Source organism: Seriola aureovittata, chromosome 21 (assembly GCF_021018895.1).
Source record: "Seriola aureovittata isolate HTS-2021-v1 ecotype China chromosome 21, ASM2101889v1, whole genome shotgun sequence".
In the NCBI taxonomy this organism is placed as follows: Eukaryota; Metazoa; Chordata; class Actinopteri; order Carangiformes; family Carangidae; genus Seriola; species Seriola aureovittata.
This window is the reverse complement of record NC_079384.1, coordinates 20,457,490-20,474,491: the sequence shown is the minus strand read 5'-3', so window position 1 is coordinate 20,474,491 and position 17,002 is coordinate 20,457,490. Positions and strand designations below refer to the sequence as shown.

At 42.0% G+C, this 17,002-nt stretch overlaps 2 protein-coding genes across 4 annotated transcripts in view; one reads left to right on the top strand and one right to left on the bottom strand.

The window, feature by feature from the left end:
- Positions 1–378: 378 nt before the first annotated feature.
- slc16a3b (solute carrier family 16 member 3b) lies at positions 379–12,465 on the bottom strand. Its single transcript, XM_056365742.1, has 6 exons — positions 12,358–12,465; positions 5,419–5,674; positions 5,194–5,337; positions 3,947–4,566; positions 3,448–3,628; positions 379–1,848 (listed from the first exon to the last, which is right to left on the bottom strand). The coding sequence occupies exons 2-6, from the start codon at positions 5,639–5,641 to the stop codon at positions 1,544–1,546; spliced, it is 1,473 nt and encodes a 490-aa protein (XP_056221717.1). The 5' UTR covers positions 5,642–5,674; positions 12,358–12,465; the 3' UTR covers positions 379–1,543.
- Positions 12,466–13,126: 661 nt separating this feature from the next.
- ccdc57 (coiled-coil domain containing 57) overlaps positions 13,127–17,002 on the top strand; it is a 33,625-nt gene continuing 29,749 nt past the window's right edge. For all 3 annotated transcript variants that reach the window (XM_056366461.1, XM_056366460.1, XM_056366462.1), the window contains exons 1-2: positions 13,127–13,382; positions 15,379–15,539. In XM_056366461.1, the coding sequence (XP_056222436.1) occupies positions 13,380–13,382; positions 15,379–15,539 (164 nt within the window). In that variant the 5' untranslated portion in view covers positions 13,127–13,379. The remainder of the gene's footprint in view (positions 13,383–15,378; positions 15,540–17,002) is intronic.

Here is a 17,002-nt window from a genome sequence, read left to right as displayed (position 1 = left end):
ACAATTGGAAATGATTTCTAGTGGTCCTGCTTTATTCTAGTCATGTGATCATATTGTTTACATTTCACCTGGTTGAATGTCACTTTTGGACGTCGCTATAACTGAATTTTACCTGCAGGTATCAGTGTTTCTTCTAATATGAAGTATTATATTCATGGCTCTGGTGATGTTGCTTATAACTGAAAACTCTTCCTCTTTCATATGAACCCGCTGGTAACCGGACAGGTTGATAACCGGCTTCATAGTACAGGTTATCAGGACGTCGGATGTCAGGTTCAGTTAAGCCAGAGAAGGAAAGGTTATCCTGAGTGTGTTGAACCTGCTTCACAGCGCAGTCCTCTGGTTTCATATCACAACATAATACAGGAGGCACCAGTGTTCAGTATCAGTAAAGCCGATCTTTACAGAACAGTACACACAACATAGAACATACAATCATCAACCAGGTGAACAACACTGACGTATCACACTGAGACTCACAATCCAAGTTTGTTCAAGTATCACAAATTCATCTGGCAACAACTGGATGACATCTGGAAGCAGAACACACGAATAATGGAAGACACGACAAAAACCTTTTTCAATTTCATCCATGAGTGAACAGCTACAGTTTGCCATTCAGCTGCCGTCATCAAGTGGCCCAAAATATTAAATTCTTCATTTTTACAACCAGATTTTGAATGTGATAAAAAATCTGATAAATACTCTCAATAAATAAAACACAAGTGCAACAAACAAGGAAATACAGTGTTTGAGAGTTGAGTGTGAAAGGTGCGTTCTTTAGCCGGAGAGCAACAGTCTGACCATATAATCTCAACACAGCTCACTTACTAGAGCACTTCCAGAGCTTTCAGCTGCATCTCACAGTCTTCATTAGTGAATAGAGGTTGTCATCACCAGACCAAAGCGTGGAACTTGAGTCATGTGGTAACAAGTGGTCGTATATGGAGGGAAAGGAGATCCACACCACATAGATTTGAAAAAAGCTCCATGTGCTGATGAAGGCTGTGAGATATGACTGAAAGCTCCAGAAAGATGCGTTAAGTGGACTTTTTTTTTTTTTTTTTTTTTTTTGGTCAGGTTCTTTAAAATCATTAAACCTTGAATGAGAAAAACATTGCTGAGAAATGTGAACAAAACTGGAAACCCATTACTTTGTTCTAAAATACAGTGCGTGTCTGAGCAGACTCAGCACAGAGCAGTTGTCTTAATAAAGGGCTGTATTTGCAGCATAAACAGTATAAGGTAACAGCTGTGTAAAGCATCTGGTGAACCGGTTCAGGTGAAACCAGTTCTTAACAATGACCCCTCTCTGTCTTGTGCCCATGATGTGGACCTGTGATTTTGATCTACAGGGCAACATCAGCTCTCTTACCCTGCTTTGTTCCCCCTCGCTGTCTCTGTGGCTCCTTACACCACCCGTTAGCCATCATCATCATCATCATCATCATCATCATCATCATCATCATCATCATCATCAGTGCGTTTTATTCTTGTGCTCTTGGTGCACAGTTTGTCTTTTGTCGTCTCTAGTTCTCATCCTTTATAACTGCGTCTCATCTCCTCCCTCCCCCGTCTCCTTCACCGTCATCGCCTCCTCTCCCGCTTTCATTTTTCCATTCTCTCTTTCCCTCGGCTCCTCTTCATCATCCTCGGCCTCCACCGCTCGGTTCAGCCCCTCCTTCTCTGAAGCCGTCACAGCCATCTCCATCTTCGCCTCCTGATCCTCCTGTTTCTTAGTAATGCAAAAGAAGTTGCCCAAGGCCAAAACGATGGCTGACAGCGTGACCTCGCAGCCCGCCAACAGGAAGACGTACATGTAACTGTGGGTGGCATCCAAGAGGCGACCTGGTGGAAGAAACAAGAACATTAGTATGATTGTTGCTGGACTCATAAAGCATTTATCATTTCTTTGGATGCTGAAAAGACTCAGAGTGGAGTCTTTGGTCTGGGCTCTGGTCTTAGTAACATGATTAAAACTCTTTACTCAGATCCAATAGAGAAAAGTCAACACTAACGGCCTGATGTCTGAGGGTTTTCCTGTGCTTACAGGTTGCAGACAGAGGGCCCTTTTGTCACCATTACTGTATACATTATTCACGGAGCCCTCGGGTGAGGTCATCGGGACTAATCCCGACATAGATGGGGTCACAGAGGGTGAAGAAAATCACATTATTCCTCTATTCGACTACTCGCACATGATGTTCTGTTGTACGTTAGAAATCCTGAAAAATGAATTCCAGTAGTTCTAAATTTTATAACCTAGTTTAGAGCTTAATCTGGCTATCAAATTAATTTAGGGAAATCTGTTGTCTTGCCCTTTAATGCCCCCCTGGGAAAGGCCAGTACAACCTACACTTCAGGTGTGAGAGAGGGGTCGAAGATACTTTGATATTTTTGTCACTCCTGATCTAAATAACTTATTTGAGACTATTTATTCTCTTTGAACTAAAACTCAAACTTAAAAACGACCTGAGGAAGAGAACTTCCTTTGCTACTTCCTTCTTGGGGAGAAACAACATTATAAAAAACCAACCATATTAAATTATTTATTTCATAATCTCCCGTGCTATTTAACCCCAGCATTTTTAAGTCTCTGAATTCTTTTATTTCTCATTATATTTGGAATAAGAAACTTTAAAGAATTAGGTTCTCTAAATTCCTAGTAAACTTCTCCTTGCCTAACCTTCAACTGTCGGTCAGCTCAGCTTAACATGATGATAAAGTGGTTCATGATTAGGCAGGTGTCCTTCCTAGAAGGCTTAAATCCCTTTTATCAACAACATAGATCAGATAAACTCGTTTGACTGCAGTGTTATTATTTAAAGCACTCTAGTAATGCAAGGAGAACACTGGGAAGTAACCGCATGAGTGACATTAGTGAATCAGTTTTTCTTTGGTCAATTGTACCCACACTTTTACAAAGCTGCAGTTGTGGTCTCTTCATTAGCTGTAGTTTAAAAGTGGTTTTAGTGGCTATACATCAAGATCTCCATCTGTAGGATACCGCTGCTGCTGTATACTAACAAGGCTTCCTTTATTACAAATGTAGGGTTGTTTTAGTTTTTTTGCTTTAGTCCATCATGATGTAACACAACAGTCTCATTTCGACCGGTTAGAATTATTGTGTTAACTTGTTGTTAATTACTTGAATGACCTGACATAAGCATGTAAATGTGATTTGCAGCACAAACACTGTTGTTAAAGCATTTATTTATACTGGCACAGCCGTATTAAGTGTATGATGTTGTGCATCCCCGTGGCTGAGGGGTTTCAGACTGTGACCATGAACCGCAACAACCCAAGTTCAACTGCAGCCATGTTGCATCTCTCTGTCCGCTGTTTCCTCTCATCTCATCTGTATCACTATGTAGACGCAAAACGGCCAAAAAAAGATCTTCATTCAATCCGCATTCACATTCACGTTCGTTCCCTCCGTGCTCCTACCTGCTCCCGGGGGTCCCACCAGCACAGCGATGGCCTCCATAAGCAGCACCAGGCCGATGGCGCTGGAGAACTTCTCCGTCCCCACGATAGCCATGAGGACCTCGAACTGCAGCGCCCCCACCATGCCGTACGACATGCCGAAGAAGATGCAGAAGACCACCAGACCCACGTAATCGGTCGCCTGCAAGGACACGGACAAGATGAATACGACATCAGGTTTATAGAGAGAGAGAGACACTGCTGATGAAACAGGCCTTGTTGATCATACGTACAGTGATAATATCAGTCCAATCTACAGTAATCACTCATGTTAATGACCTGATCTACTGAAGTACATGATAATCCTGTTGTCTCCAGGCAGGTCTTAGTTCCTGGACGTGTATGATGGCAACATTCATGGTTTTTCTAGTAAATTTGTGATGCAGTTGCAAATCCTCTATACAGGGTTTGGTGTTTTGTGGCCCACAGACATGTTCCTCTCCGTTCTCCTCATCATTACCTGCGATCCTATGAGGTCGGTGCAGCCGTTGAAGATCATGGCGAAGCTGAACAGGTAGACGGCTCTGGGTCGTACCCACTTCGTGCCCGCTACGAGTCCCGACAGAGGCCGAGCGAACATGTCAACAAACCCCAAGATGGTGAGCAGCAGCGCCGACTTAGTGTCCTCATACTGGAGGTGTTTAGCATAGCTGACCACAAACACCGGGGGCACGAACAGGCCCAGCACCATGATAGACGCTGCAACGGTATAGATGACAAAACCTCTGTCCCTGAACACGCTGAAGTCCAACAGCTTCTTCTTCGGCTGCGGCTTCTTCTTCTTCTTCTCCTCCTCCGCCACCGCGCGGCCGCTCTCCTCCAGCTCCAGGGGCTTCTTCGGGGGCAGCAGGGGCCTCATGAGGGCACCACAGGCGCAGCAGTTGAGCAGCATGCCTCCCAGTATGAGGAACCCCCCCCTCCAGCCGTAGTGGTACTGGAGGATCTGTCCCAGCGGGGAGAGACAGCACAGCGCCACGGGGCTGCCGGCGGCCGCCAGGCCATTGGCGAGAGGACGCTTCTCGCTGAAGTAGCGGTTGAGCATGATCAGGGACGGCTGGAAGTTCAACGCCAGACCCAGACCTGAGGAGAGAGAAGACTCACTGAGCAACACACGCTAAAAAACTTATTGTGCATTGCTTTATATATATTTATACAGACGTGTTGTATACAATCATGATTTTATCATCCTAGACATATTTCTAAAATACAATCTGTTTTAACTTTTAAAGACACAGAGACTATTTTCCACTGCAACAATCTGTTTACTTGTCTCAACCACAAATCTTTGGCTCGTCTCCAGACTGTACAGAACTCTGCTGCCAGGCTTTTTAACCAGAACCAAGAGACATGACCACATCACCCCTGTTTTAACCTCTCCACACTGGCTCCCAGTGCGTTTTAGAATAGATTCTAAGATTTTATTGAAGACTTTTAAAGCTCCCCTTGGACTCTCTCTAGACTTTGGTGGCTAAAGGTCAAAGGCCAAGGTCAGTGTGATGTCACAAATCACTTTCTAGCCATTAGTCAAGACTTCACTCTGAATAAACAGGGATGTAACCTGAAACTTATCTGTTTTTCTTCTCTTTGAAATCTGTTGATTTTATTGATTATATTTTATTGCTGTAGATTTTAAAAAGTTCTCTACAACTAAAGATTGTTATTATTATTATTATTATTATTATTATTACATGTATATTGTGACTCAACCTGTAATAACTCCAGCGCAGAGGTAGATGTGAATGATGCTGGTGGCAAAAGAGGCCAGAATCATTCCCAGTGACGCAAAGAGCCCCCCAACCATCATCACCGGCCGACAGCCGAACCTGTTCACCAGCACGCTGCACAGAGGACCTGGGAAAACACAATGAGTACACAGTGTACACGTGTAGTTTACAGTAATCACTGCCAGACATACATGTTGTCCTCATGTACCTGTGCCGTACAGCATGGCCAGCAGGATGGAGGAGATCCAGGCCGTGTCGCTGTAGCCCACGCCGAACTCTCGGATCAGCTCCTTGAAGAAGACGCTGACGGCCTTGGGGAAGGCGTAGGAGAAGCCGGTGATGACGAAGCAGCCGACCAGCACGGCCCAACCCCAGCCTCCATCCGGCGCCTTCACCCCCGGAGGCGCGTCATCCACCACTGCTCCTCCCATGATGCTCTCTGACTGCGGTGTCGAGGTCGGTGGCTAAGAAAATACAGTGGTAAAAAAAATACAGATGTGTCCTTTAATCTGTGTTTCATCCTGAAAATGTTTGTGTTTTTGTGTGTTGTGGTGTGTGTGTGTGTGTGTGTGTGTGTGTGTGTGTGTGTGTTGACTACAGTGTAGTGTAAATCTGAACCATGGGATCTGCTGCAGGATATTTAGTCTTGACAGCTTGTCAGGACAGATGAAAAGTCCTCCTCAGCCAGAAGACACAAACACACACATACACACACACACACACACACATTCCGCACATGCAGACACATCCTCTTATTTCACACAGCCTTGTATCTGTGCTGTGAACCCTCACAGAGCTTTAATCCTCTGCTCTTTCACAGATACTTCTACCTCTCCCAGTCTGTCGCCATCATTCTTCCTACGGCGCTGCACAGCTCAGACACATTCTCAGTAAGTCTGGCGTCAGTGTCTCTCTTCAGTGTCCGTCCATAGCATCTCTGCTGGACTAAGGTCTGGACTCTGACTCCAAAAAGGCGGGTTTTCTTTACAATAACTACGAGGAAACTCTTTGCTCACGGTTATGACGTAGTAAACTCCAGGTGAATGCACGGTGCTCTGTTTGTGTTCTGCCACTCTGTGCCTCAAGAGCATTCACATGCAAAAGCATTTGATGTATCTCTCTCTTCTTTAAATCTTCAAATTACCTCTGTTGTATGGTTTGTATGGATTACATGTGGTGTACATACATTTGAAAGTTCCAGCAGGTCTCTGGAGCCAGTGGCCATCCTCTCTAACTGGAAAATGACTGTGTGGTGAGTCTGTCCTTAATGATGGGGGCCCATGTGTGTTCCTTTCGGGGAGGGGTTGCTTCTGAGGAGATCCCAGTCGGATACAATAATCTTCCCCGATTTGCTGAAACGTGGTGACGTTCAGTGGAAGCTGTTTTAATCTGAGCGGTGGAGATCGCGGTCTTATTATCATTATATGATGTGTCTAAAAAACCTTTTTGTCATATGTTGAGACTGTGTATGAAGATCCAGAGTCCATGCGGCACATCCCGCCCAACCTTTAAAATCAGCCATATGGGATATTATTTCTGGAGTGGTGGGGGTGAAAGGATCCATAGTGCAACAGAAAATTAGGATCAGTAGGTTTTATAAATAGTGTAGCTTGTAATCTATAGTCAATTATCTAGTATTCAGTAGATGATTTATTTAATATTCTTTTTAGTGTTATTAAGATAATTATAAAACTTAAAAACCTTAAAATCATTCTGGCTGTTCCTGAAGAGAAGAACAATGTCATCAATAACTCTACAATACATATTCAGGCCGCACTGGTGCCTTTACACTGTCTACACAACCTGTCTTCAAACAAGATCATTCATCATCATCCACTCAGCAAGATCCACAGTGAAGCCTGTAGGGGGCATCACTTCCTCTCTGTCTGACAGATGATGACTGACAGCTCTAAGGCCACCAGGTCGATCTATATTCATGTGTAGTGACCATAAAGTCTCAGATGATGTCATCAGCTCGGCTCATTTATGACCTGTGGTGCCGGTTCTGTTATAGTCCCGTTTGCGGCCCAAGGCTGGCCACGCATGGGACTTAATGACAATATGGATGACATTGTTAATGATGTTTTTCTCCTTTTATGCATAAGACATAAACTGATTCACGACAAGCAAATATGATTGCTCACTCGGAATAAGCCATTATCTGGAAGTGGACTATTCTGTTGGATTTCTTCAAATTTAGACACGCCTCCTTTTATTTTATCTTACTCATCTAACTTCAAACTTCCTGCATGTTGTTGCTCAATAATTTCAGAGAACAGGCTTTAGCAATGCCTCCTGTACAAAATGCATTAATCTGTGACAGTAGTCTGTCAATAACAGGATATGTCATCATGGCATTGACAAATTCGGGAAGGTTTGATCAACCATTTAAGGCTGAGACCAAGACTTGTTATTGTCTTTAAAAGGACAGTTACACAATAATTGTCCCCGAATAATCAAATGATCTTTAATATATAACTCTCGACTGATTCAACAGCAGCAGTTAAGTGTCACCTCGGTGAGCAGGTGTCATCTTCAGACATGTACTGTCTTTCATGGGCCAAACTCTGACAGATGTGCTCCTTATGTGATACATGCAGAGACAGCACACGACTGCTGTGGAAGAGCAGCTCAAATCTGTTCAGGACCAAGTCCCCGACCATCACCTCTGTGTCATGCTGACATCTGTCCTGGCTGCCTATCTCCTTCAGCCTCAAACTGCAGATAGACCAGATATCACCTGATAAAGTTTGCCATTATGGTTCTGCAAAAAGCACAGGGGGCAGGAAATGGCATGGGTGGGGTTTGTAAACTGCAGGAGCAAGCATTAGCAAGCTTGACAGCAGCAGCAGCAGCCCACAAAGTTGTTAATTATACAGCATTTTAACAAACATTTACTGTGATTAATCTCTAAAGCTAAATGACCTCCCTCGTTCTCCTGCTGCCTGATTTCACTGTGTAAAACAAGAAAGGATGACAGGTCATTTCTAACCGCTCTGTCTCAGATGATGAACATCAGAGAACACAATTTGCAACACAAATGTGTTGTATGTGTCCTCTTCCACATAGCAAGTGAAATCCAGTCTGATCCATATGACAGAAACATCCTATCTTAAGTTTGAAGTTAAGGGCTAGGACAAGATTAGTTATCCTTAGACTAAAGTTAGGAGAGTTTATTTAAAGGTGATTGGCTGACTGTTTTTTAAGTGATCCAATAATAGCAGATTTCATGTAAACACTCAGAGAAACTAAATCCTGCAAAGTTGGATGGTGAGTCCAGGTGGGTGGGGCTTGGGGTGCAGCTGAGCATGGTGACAGCTTTGTTGTGACATCACAAAGTTGCAGAAGTCCTGACGGCTGGTTTTAAGGCTCAGTTTCTGAATACAAGCTGTGTGCATTTCTCTGTGGACTGAGGCTTTGATACTTTCACAGTATTAATATAGAAACTAGAGCTGCTTTATAATCAAACTACACATGGACATCTACCTTTATACTATATGGACCTCTAAGATGTTGGGAATTAAGGAAGCTCATGTATTACACTTTCCCTGTCTTCAGTTAGTAGAGGAACCAGGTCCTAACCCTGATTACCATGGTTACCAAACAGTTAAGATCTGCAAGTTAGGACGATTCTGTTATACGGCCCCTGCACCTGTCATTTCATCACTCAATTAGCCCAACATACAGGAGACACGGTACCAGCCACTTTCCTTCTACTACACTGTCAGTATTGCTTTGCTGCCATTGCCTGATTCTGGTTCCAGTAAAAAAAGGTCACCTTTAGTTCAAGCTGCTCCACCTGGAGGTTTGCACACAAGCCCTTTATTCTGTTACCTCTGTACTATGTAACAATGTCCTCATAAATGATGGATATCAAATGGCTTCTAGAGATAACAATTCTGTGTCATGTGTGCAAATACAATTTAAATGAAAGTATGTTTAACGGATTCTGATTGAATTTTATTGTTTTGAAAAGGGGATTTTTAAACCCCTTTGTCTTGCAGTTCCCTCTGCAGCGGCATCAGACACATAGGCACCTTCTTCTTACCTCTTACTCAATGAGAGGCTTCGCTGAGGGGGTATCAACACATGAGACGTTCACACCCACTGCACCCCACTGTGCAGCCACCATAACAGCCAGTAGGAATCACGGGTGACAAGCGTAAGAGCCCTCATCAGCTTTCAGGCTGCTAACTGTTGACTGGCATACACAACCGAACTGCAGGAGCCGCTATACAAACATACAGCAAGTGCATGTACACAGACACTCAGGGACGTCAGTGTGGCACCTCCCCCTCGATTCCCCCTCCCATAGACACGCCCACATCATCCGCGCCTTCCATGACCTCAGTCTGACCTATGTAACATTCTGCAGCAGGCCCAAGTATCACCACCCATACTAAAATAAGACCCTTACATACCACACAGCACACACACAGGCCACCACACAGGGATCATTTCTCACCACTGATATGCAGATGAAAGGCACTTGGATGTTGTCCTTCATTGTGTATGAGTAAGAGAGAGACCGGTGATTCTACTATCGGGAGCTGAGCTCAAAGTGGGGGGGGTCTAATACTTTATAAAAATCCAAATTTCTCTGAAACAACAAGAGAAAGCCAGAACCAGCCCCTGAAGGCTGAACATGTACACGCCCTCCACTCCTGCACTAACCGTTTTTTCTGCTCGGAGATCAGTGGAAAAAAGCAAAAAAGCTGTGACCACAACATTGACATTTCATCCTTTTTAAGCCAATTTGCCAAACTTGCAAGTAAAAAGTTTCCTATTTACATATCACTTACATCTCCAGCAGCAGCAGCAGCAGCAGCAGCAGCAGCAGCAGCAGCTTGTGTCAACCTGGTGAAAGTAAGTTCAGTATTCCCTCTTTTACCTCTGTTTTTGGTCTCAACCAACTCCTGAGGGAGATATCTGGTTCAGCAATTAGTCTCTAATAATAAAACCTTCAGACATCAGACCCACATATGATACAGGTCAACGCAATACACATTCAGCCCACGTTAGACCAATTCTGACTCCGGTCTTCAATGTAGTTTGAAAGTTTTCACTGATTAATCGGAGAATTACACTGAATTACATGCAGTTCAGTTTCAGTTTACGCCCTTGCATGTGCTCTCTGTCTCTCTCTGTCAGTGGGTGGGTTAAGGTTGAGATCAGTTAATTAAATTCTGTTCATGGTAGCAACGTCAGTTCAGCGGCTGACTCGTGTTCAACCCTGGTTTACAGAAGGGTCATGAAGGTTTGGCTGACGCAGGTTGACTCATTCTGACGGACCAGCTGTTTTGGATGGTGTGTAACTGTGTGTGTGTGCTGGTTGGTGCTGTGTGGTGCTGTGAGAACAAAGAGGATGCTGTGAGCGTGAACCAAAACCGACGAATAAACAATGAGCTGAAACTCAGGTGGAGGAGCTGCATATTCAGCTGATAATTCTCACCTGGTTTATCACTATGAGTGACACCGTTCACCTCGTCATTTGATACAGAATATTGATTATAACTGCTTTAAGAACTGGAATTACCACCTCATAGTTGTTTGCCTCCAACGACCAATCAGATTGCAGTTTACATCGATGTCTTTCTACGTATTCATAATTTTTTCTGAATACTTTTAAAGAACTTAATATTTCTTTTCAGAACATTATGATGTCACAGTGAAGTTGACCTTTGACCTTCTGGATATAAAATGTCATCACTTCATTATTTTATCCTAATAGACATTTGTGTGAAATGTTGTCATAATTAGCATATAAGGTCTTGAGTTAAGGCCGAAAAAAGTGTTTCCTGAGGTCGCAGTGACCTTGACCTTTGACCATCAAATTCTAACCAATTCATCCTTGAGTTCAAGTGAACTATTGTTCCATATTTGAAAGAATTCCCTCAAAGTGTTCCCGAGATATTGTGCTCATGAGAACAGCCTTGGCTGGCACTGAGGAATAAAAAGGCTTAAAGCAGCTATAATCAATATTTTCACAATAATAATGAATCATGACAAGCTGGAAACAATGTGAAAGGGGTCACGTTATAGTTAAGTGTTTATTTATACTAATACTTATACTTTTTGCTGTTCTGAGACCTGCACCAGAAGAAATTCCTAGTCTGATTCTGAGTGTGACTGTGAGTCCTAAATACACAGTTCAGATCAGGATGTCATGTTGCTGTACGTGTCTATAGTTCCATACAGAAACAGTATCAGTGATACATGAACAGTATCCTATTGAGACTAAGATTAGTTGTGTGTGTTTCAAAGATCTAACTATCTGACTCCACATTTTTCACAGCACATCCTCAGATCCACATCAGGAGAATCAGCCACTGATCAAACAGCATCACAGAGCTGTAATACCGGCAGACTTTGTTTGACTTGATGAATAAACTTGAATTTTCTAGGTTTAGTAACTTCGGGGAAACGATGACTTTCACGGTCGTGACATCATCATCCGCCTTTTAGGGATGCACCCGAGCGCACGTAGGCAGTCCCGACGCTACTTCTGCGTCATATCTACTACAGCAAACTTTCAGGAGCTTCATTGCATCACACAGAGAATCAGGAAACGACTGAAATGTCGTGTTCGTCGTCCTGTGAGATGGTTAGATGGATGACAACAGACTATTTTTTATCGTTTAACAATCCACTTATATCACTTCATGTCTTTTTATTCTACAGAATGTTTCTATTTTCTAAGCTCCAGCTGAGCGCAAGTCGGTGAGTTCGCTGCCTGTTTTACTCGCATCCCGTCCTCTCTGGATAAAGAAGCCTCTCGCTCCTTTGCTGCTAAATCCGGCAGATGTGGATCAACGGTGCGTGCGGACAAAACCCCGGTGGCCTACGTGAGGACCGAGGCGTAGGTCTCATGTGCATCCCCGCACACTAGATGCCCGATCTGAAAAAGTCCTCTTATTGGCAACATCAAAATAACATCCGGGGCGCTGAGCTTCTCTAACACTGTCATAATGTTAATTTACATCCCTCTACAGCTTTACTCTTGGTCGCCTGCCGTGTCTACCTGTTACTCTGACGCAAAACAGGCTAAATCATAAGAAATAAGGAAATAGATATAAAGAAATATATTCCAATACCACTGGTTAAAATAATAATGATTATAATAAAATAAAAACTAATCACACTGTACCTGTTGAGATGCTGTCGCTCTTCTCAGAAGCGCTTCTGAATGGACCGTGTGAGCGCGTTTCCGTAACCGTCTTATTATACGGCGGCGCGCACAGAGGAAACTCCGGTTGTGGTTCTTCAGAACTCCGCCCTCACAAGCGCACACACCTACCTCTGCCACTGTCTACCGCGTCTGCATTTCACCACCTGCGTTTGGTAGCAAAACTCCTAAAGCAGGTTAAATACTTACTTACACAATCTCAGAAGAAACAAAATAAGCAATATGAGACGCCTGATACACTAACGTAATTACTTTATTAGGTTAACGGTATGTGTTACTGGTCTTGGTTAGCTGATGTAACTTCTGATGTAACTTCAATATCTTTTGGAGAAATCCGTGATTTTATTTTCATTTTTATTTTTTTCTTCCCAACGTTTATTGGAAATATTCAAATATGCATAAAATACAAACACATGCTCAGTAGAGTGAAGAGTAATGATAGTAACATAAATACAAGTAATGTAACATTAACATCAGGATATGCCAGATGATTTATGACAACCAGTGGTGTACTGGCCAACTCAAACAATATTTTGTTTACCGGCTCTCTTTATGTGAACCACCCACCATATTATATTTAATTGTGACCATAGAAAAAATAGAACCAAGTAGAAAGTGCTGAATTAAAAACCATTAAAAAAATTTTTTTTAGTGCAGTCGGACCAGGAACCTTTGTCCCTTCCCGTCAACGTAGCAGGGGGACACTTGACAGACGTACGGTTTCCTTGGAAACACATTGGCATCAAAGTAGAAGGAGACAAGTTTTAGTTAGCTAGTTTAGTTAACGTCGACTTTAGCGCGTGTTTTTTGATTGTTTATGTGTGTGTTAAGTGTTTATGTAATGATATTATTAGTTAACTGTTAACCAGTGATTTGTTTGATCGCTACACGTCGTGTTGACTGTGAAGGATGAAGATTTAAAAGGCTCAAACGATGCTAAGTTTACCTGTGGACTCTGCTACACAAGCTAAAGCTACTGTGTCATGGTAGGCTAACTCTGTGTGTGCGTATGTTATGTTTGTGTGTGTGTGCGCGTGTGTGTTTTGAACGTATCTTTCATATTGTCTTGAAAACCTATTAATTAACTATATAGTCAGACATTTCTCTACTCGCCAGCAGTTAATACAGTTTTATTTATATTTTATAATAACAATGTCATATTCTACGTCACTACGTCACTCTAGATGTTTATGTTTTATCACAATTTGCTGCTGCTGCCTTCATCCCTGCTTTAGATACATGTTATCTCAGAGATACATGATTTAAATGTCAAGTTATCAGATGGGACTTGGGAGACTCTTGTTTACATATAGGGATTATTAATAACCAAACATACAGATACAGCTAGTTGTTGAAAGGCTGCAGTATTTCAATACAAAAACTCAGGTGTAAAGTAGCTGAAGGGTCTGTCTAAGTGTGTATGGGTTCTTCAATTCTTTGTTTATTTTCTTTTTTTAACATGTCTATATTTTCATAGCATAACTAACGAAACAGCATTTTTTTAAAAAAAAATGAAGCGACAAAACAGAAAACAGCAGCATTTCAGAGAACATAAGAAAATAAAAACCACAACATTTTACAAAACACAACAGCAAAACATTTTATGTACAACAAAACATTTTAGACAATAAAACAATAAAACACACCAACACCAAAACAAAACAGAAAAGAAAGCAGAACAGTTCTCATTTCTGATTGAACAGAACCAAAGCCCATTCACTGACACTATACAGTTGACAGTTACAAGTAAACTCCACAGATTAGCTGACTGGTCATGGGTGTATTGAGGGACGTTTCAAGGCCTTTGTCTTTATAGAGTTGTCAAGTAGAAGGAGCTGTTTTGGGTCTCCTTGGATCTACAAGTAAAAGTCCTGTTCATTCTTCCCATAGACAGCGTTGTATGACTCTCACTTGAAGCACTTCTGTGGCCTGGATCACCATGAGGCTGGGTCAATTATTACTTCATAAGATTAACAACGTTAAAAGTTGACTGTGGTTAATTACGACTCCCAAAGTGCTTTTCAGCATGAATCATCCAATCTACAGCCATTTGTGATTTCCTGTCTCAACATTAGAGAGCCAAAGCCACAGCATCACATCTGTGTTAGCCTCTGTTCCATTAGCTTCTGTCACTCAATGCAATCTCTCATTTAGCATTTCTTTTCTCTGTCTCTGGAGCATCTTCCTGGGGTTTACTTTTCATATTCTGAGACAAATCAACATCCAACACAGCAGCTGCTACAGAAAATTGAAACCTTGAAAAGTTTAGCAGCAAGTACTTTGTGAGAACAGAAAAATCTACAGCTCCCATGAAGAAAACTACAAGTGTGGCATCCATATCCATAAAACACTCTCTTCCGAAGTCATTTTTTCAACTTTCCAGTTGCAGTCTCTGTTTTTTTAAGACATGTCTGTCCTGCTGACATGTCTGAGCTGTGACACCTTGACTTGATATTTAGTTCACAAATGTCTAGGGCATTGTGGAAAATTGTGTTTTCTTTAATGGCTGCTAAAAGCTTAAATATTGAATAAACAACACTATTCAGATCAATTTTCAAAAAACTACCATCCTTATCAAAAAGTATGAAGCAATCTACAAGACCTACTGTAGAGAAAACACTGTGTTTTGAACTACTAGCATAGCTACAAATGATGATCGATTTTGGGGGAGGTTTTGTTACTCTGGAACAGAATCCAGATGTTCTGGTTTCACTGAGGCTCTCTGAAGAAGTGCTGTTAGCAGTGCATATGACAGAATTTCATGCTAACTGACTGGATGATTCTTGCTGAAAAACACCTTTGGAGTCACTGTTAACTTCATAAATGTTTATGTTCACAGACTTGTACCTTCAACAACAGACAGAAAAATATAATTTTCTTGGGGTGTGGTCGGTCCATAATGCAAACATTGCTACAGAAAATAAGCTAACTAAATGATTACTGTGCATTTCAATGCATGCTGACCTGTATTGTGGTTCATAGGTATATCCTAGTCCCACCATGCAGTCAGATGGGGACAGTGAACTGAGCCTGGACGCCCAACTGGCCAGTAAAGAAAGGGAGTGGAAGGAGCTCCAGGCTTTAAGGGTTCATCAGCTGGAGAGTTCCCTCAAAAAGGCCCAGGAAGAGTGCTCCTCCCTCAGGTATCCGCCTCCATCCACCTCATTTCAGAATAACAGTAAATGTGAACTTTCTGCTGGAAAAGTTTAATGTAGGATTAGCAGCAGAGCCCAGTCTGTCTTTGAAAAATCAACAATGAAATACACTGAGGTTCCATAGTTACATCAGTTAAATATCAGTGTTGCATAAAACACTTCTCGAAATTCATCCTGGCAGCTTAAAGTGAGCAACACTAAAGGAAACAACCTTTAAATTTAAAATTGTGTAAAGCTAACTGAACCATTAACAACACATAACCGCTGCACATGCAGAACATTTAGAGCAGATTTGTATGTACATACATGTTTAATGAGAAAAAGTCCAAATGCAAAGATTGGTTTCAGGAATTTAAGAATGAATATTGGATCAGTCAAGTAAAAATTGTGATAAATCAGAAAATTGATTTATTTCACTCCAGATGAGTTTGTTATTACGTTGCAAAATGATTATTTTCACTATCACTTTATTTGTTGATTATTGTTTCAATTATTTGATTATTCTTTTAGTATATGGCCTTCAGAAAATGATGAAAAATGTCAATCACAAGGTGGCATCTTCAATTGTTGCTTTGTATCTGGTCAACATTCAAAAAATCCAAATGTCTGTTCTGCAGCCCAGTGAGATGAGACGTTGCCAGCAGCTGTAGCTGCTTCTCTGTCCTGTCAGAATGTTACTTGGGACTTGGGACTCAGGACTCGGAAATTTTTGAGTGAGCAAAGCTGTAATGCCCTGTATAAAACAAGAAAAGTGAAATGTGAGTGTCTTTGGCAATTAGACCCCGATGTGATGTAATCGTATTGGAGAGGGGAAGAGATGCTGTGCAAAATGTAGGAAATGCCCCAGGGGCCTATACGCTGGTGGTCGAGAGATGAAATGATGAGAACCAGAAAAATGATGAGGATGGATTCAGATGGACTCATGCAGGATGCAGGATGCTGGATGTGAAGCTGGCAGTGAAAGGGAGAAGGAAGGTTGGAGCAATCCGTCTGAAATGACAGCTGACAGCAGAATAGAGAACAGATTTAAAGTTTGACAGAAACGATATGATTGGATGATTGGGATTGTGGCAAAATATGATAGGACGACTGATAATGCTCATGGTCAGCTGATTACGGGTAGCGGAGAGAGAGGGAAGTGTGAATGAGATGAGACGTAGAAGTAGTCTTCCTGATTGAACTTCATTAGAATCCATTCTTCCCTCTTTGTTTTTCTTTCTTTTTTTTCTTTTTTTTTTTACATATTTTTCTTTTCGCTTCAGAAATCAGCAGAATCTGTGATTTGTCCAAACTTTTTCATACAGCTTTATTAGTAGAATTGACTCACCTGTGTGTGTGGTGTGTGGAAAGGTTATGTAATCAAGTCTCCTGTAAATTGAAATGATATTGTTATAATGCAACACCAGCTTGAACATTTGAACTCTTACAGGGTTGAGCCAAGTTACAAAAGC

What these genes read in the sequence shown, in the direction of transcription:
- slc16a3b (XM_056365742.1), bottom strand. Translation starts at nt 5,641, where the DNA reads ATGGGAGGAGCAGTGGTGGATGACGCGCCTCCGGGGGTGAAGGCGCCG. An exon ending in GGCCATGCTGTACGGCACAG is followed by an intron (nt 5,338 to 5,418) that starts GTACATGAGGAC and finishes GTGTTTTCCCAG; the next exon opens with GTCCTCTGTGCAGCGTGCTG. An exon ending in CCGACCTCATAGGATCGCAG is followed by an intron (nt 3,629 to 3,946) that starts GTAATGATGAGG and finishes GTGTCCTTGCAG; the next exon opens with GCGACCGATTACGTGGGTCT.